The sequence below is a fragment of the Aethina tumida genome, chromosome 4, assembly GCF_024364675.1.
Source record: "Aethina tumida isolate Nest 87 chromosome 4, icAetTumi1.1, whole genome shotgun sequence".
NCBI lineage: Eukaryota > Metazoa > Arthropoda > Insecta > Coleoptera > Nitidulidae > Aethina > Aethina tumida.
Window position 1 is genome coordinate 7,449,724 of NC_065438.1, and position 2,559 is coordinate 7,452,282.

Here is a 2,559-nt window from a genome sequence, read left to right on the forward strand (position 1 = left end):
CCGTTGAGTCTTTTCGAAAATTTTAAGTAAATCATTGTCTCCGATACTCCCTTGTCGATTACCATTCGCACATCCGCACAGATGCTTTCCAACCCAACACACGTACCACTCGCAATAATGACAATCTTCCTTTTGGCCGTACATAATTCCGTCTTGGGTGGAAATTGGTGCCTCCGGGCGACTCCAGGTTCGGCCCGGCCCCCCTTCGGCTGGAATGCGACGATGTATGATTACATTGACAGCGTGTGGGACTTGATTATCGCCCCTATAAATACACTCGAGTTATTGTAGTCACGCATGGCACACTGTTGACTGCAGACAACACGTTGCTCACTAACTCACTCATAATGTTACCTTCGGGCTTGTTTTTTACTTTCTTGACTTGCTCGATATTTTTGCGTTCAATAACTAATGACTAATCAGTCAGAAATTGTCAGGTGTTGTCATCATATCAACCGTCACACTCATCAATCAATCATCAAAAATTATAGTGCATCAATAATGTTAATAGACCCACTGAATACGTTGCAACAACGATTAAAGGAGCTGGAAGTTGAAAATGCCATTGTCAACTCCAAATTGTCGAAAATCCAATTGGAGGAACACGTGCTGCAGCAGAAGCACACTTATCTGAAGGAGCAGAATGTGAAGCTCAAAAAGGCTTTGGATAAAGCACTTTTCGAACTACGCTCCGAAGTTTCAGAGGCTATTTCGGCCGAACTTACCGGTGACAAGCACGGTGACGGTTTAATTAAAGAAGATAAACGAGAGGGGTGTCCTCAAAGGAGGCAGACCATTTGCTTGCCAGTTGCTACAAACACCTCAGTAACCATCAATTCGTTAGGGCTGAACATCTTACAAAATGAGACAATCATTGAAAAAGTTAAAAAGAAAATAGATTTCAGTGAAGTATTGAGCTGCAAGGATGATCAAATTAAATTAATGGGCATGTTGGGGAAGATGTTTCAAGTTATTGACACAATTCAAAACGACATAACTCTTCTAGATACCTCTAAATCTAATAATCTAAATGAAGGGGAAATGCAGATTGTACAATCGAATTTTTTAAAAAAAGACCGAAGCTGTTTGAACGAAAATGTTATCCTTGCTGAATATTTGAGGAAAATGAACGAGATGATTTTGAGGAGTGAAGCACATAAGCGCTACTTGCAGGACGAAGTGAATTTGTGTAGACAACAAATGAGAAAATCTATTAAAAACTTTGGAATTTTGGAAGAAAGTAACAAAAGTTATTTGGCTACTATAACTTCGTTGGAAAAGGAAAACCTTGAATTGAGGAAAACCATTGTTACGCTCAAGAATGATAATAATGTTTTAAAAAAGTCGACTGAATTTAAGGTGCTTTCTAAACTACAACAAGATCGTTTAAATTTGAAAAAAACTGTAGCTAATCAAGAAAGAGGACTTGCACGCATGAAATCAGTGATTAGTAAGTCTCAGTCGTATATTTCTGAGTTGAAATCTCAAAAAGGGGAGAACATGAAGTTGTTAATCAAATGCTCAGACTACAACAAACAATTAAAGGACTTCAATTTCCACTACAACATCGTTCTCCAAAATTACATGAAATATAGCAAGGCAATACAAAAAACGAAGAGGAAGTTACTATCACTGGAGGATCAGAACAACAATCTAAAGAAAGAACTCAAAAACGCCCTTGAACAATGTACAAAAATGCCTGATAATTTATCAAAAGAGAACGACATTTTAAAACAAATTAATAAAGTGCTAAAAGAAGACAATGAAATACTACAAATGCAAATAAGTGGAAACTCCAAAAACGACGACTTGATTAACGAAATTCTCCGAGAGGTCGACTTGTTCAAAAAGAAGAACGAAGAACTGACAAGCAAGCTGGAAAAAACCAAACAAATCATTGAACCCCACACCACTTTTAGGAAATGCTCTGAAGTATATAAAACCAAACTGTCGAACCTTCAAACAAGATACTACCAATTTTTATTTACTATCAAAAACACAGTGAAATTTGTAAATGTGGGGCAAAATCAAGAATTAATCCGACTCGTCCTAAAGATACAAAAAATCCTGGACATCTTTTGCAGATACAGCAACTTCCAGGACGTGAAAAAGATCAGAAGTCAACCAAATCTGATCATTATTTAAATCCAGCTTTCTTAAATTTAAAGATGCATACAATTTCAAACGTAACAAAAATCCTGTTCACCATTTAAATTCATTAAATAAAATCTATCACAGTAAATGAGTATTTATTTGACTTATGCGAATAGTAAATTGTAACACATTACAGTTAGAAAATACTCTAACGTGTATAAAACCAAACTGTTAAATATTCAAACAAGATACTACCAATTTTTATTTACTATTAAAAACACAGTGAAATTAGTAAATGTGGGACAAAATCAAGAATTAATCCGACTCGTCCTAAAGATATAGAAAATCCTGAACGTATTTTGCAGATACAGCAACTTTCAAGACGTGAAAAAGATCAGAAGCCAACCGAATCTGATCATTATTTAAGTCCAGCTTGCTTAAATTTAAAGGTGCATACAATTTCAA

The 2,559-nt window shown here is 35.8% G+C and overlaps 1 protein-coding gene across 1 annotated transcript; it reads left to right on the top strand.

Annotated features, from left to right (window-relative positions):
• Positions 1-501: 501 nt before the first annotated feature.
• Positions 502-2,145, top strand: LOC109606595 (uncharacterized). The gene is made up of 2 exons (XM_020023137.2): positions 502-1,687; positions 1,748-2,145. Exons 1-2 carry the CDS (start codon positions 502-504, stop codon positions 2,143-2,145), a joined length of 1,584 nt encoding a protein of 527 aa, XP_019878696.2.
• The last annotated feature ends 414 nt before the right edge of the window (positions 2,146-2,559 follow it).

Bases quoted from the DNA above. Each gene is read 5' to 3' on its own strand.
- LOC109606595 (XM_020023137.2), top strand. From the start codon at position 502: ATGTTAATAGACCCACTGAATACGTTGCAACAACGATTAAAGGAGCTG. The intron at 1,688-1,747 runs GTACAAAAATGC...AAATTAATAAAG, and splicing joins CAAAAACGCCCTTGAACAAT to TGCTAAAAGAAGACAATGAA.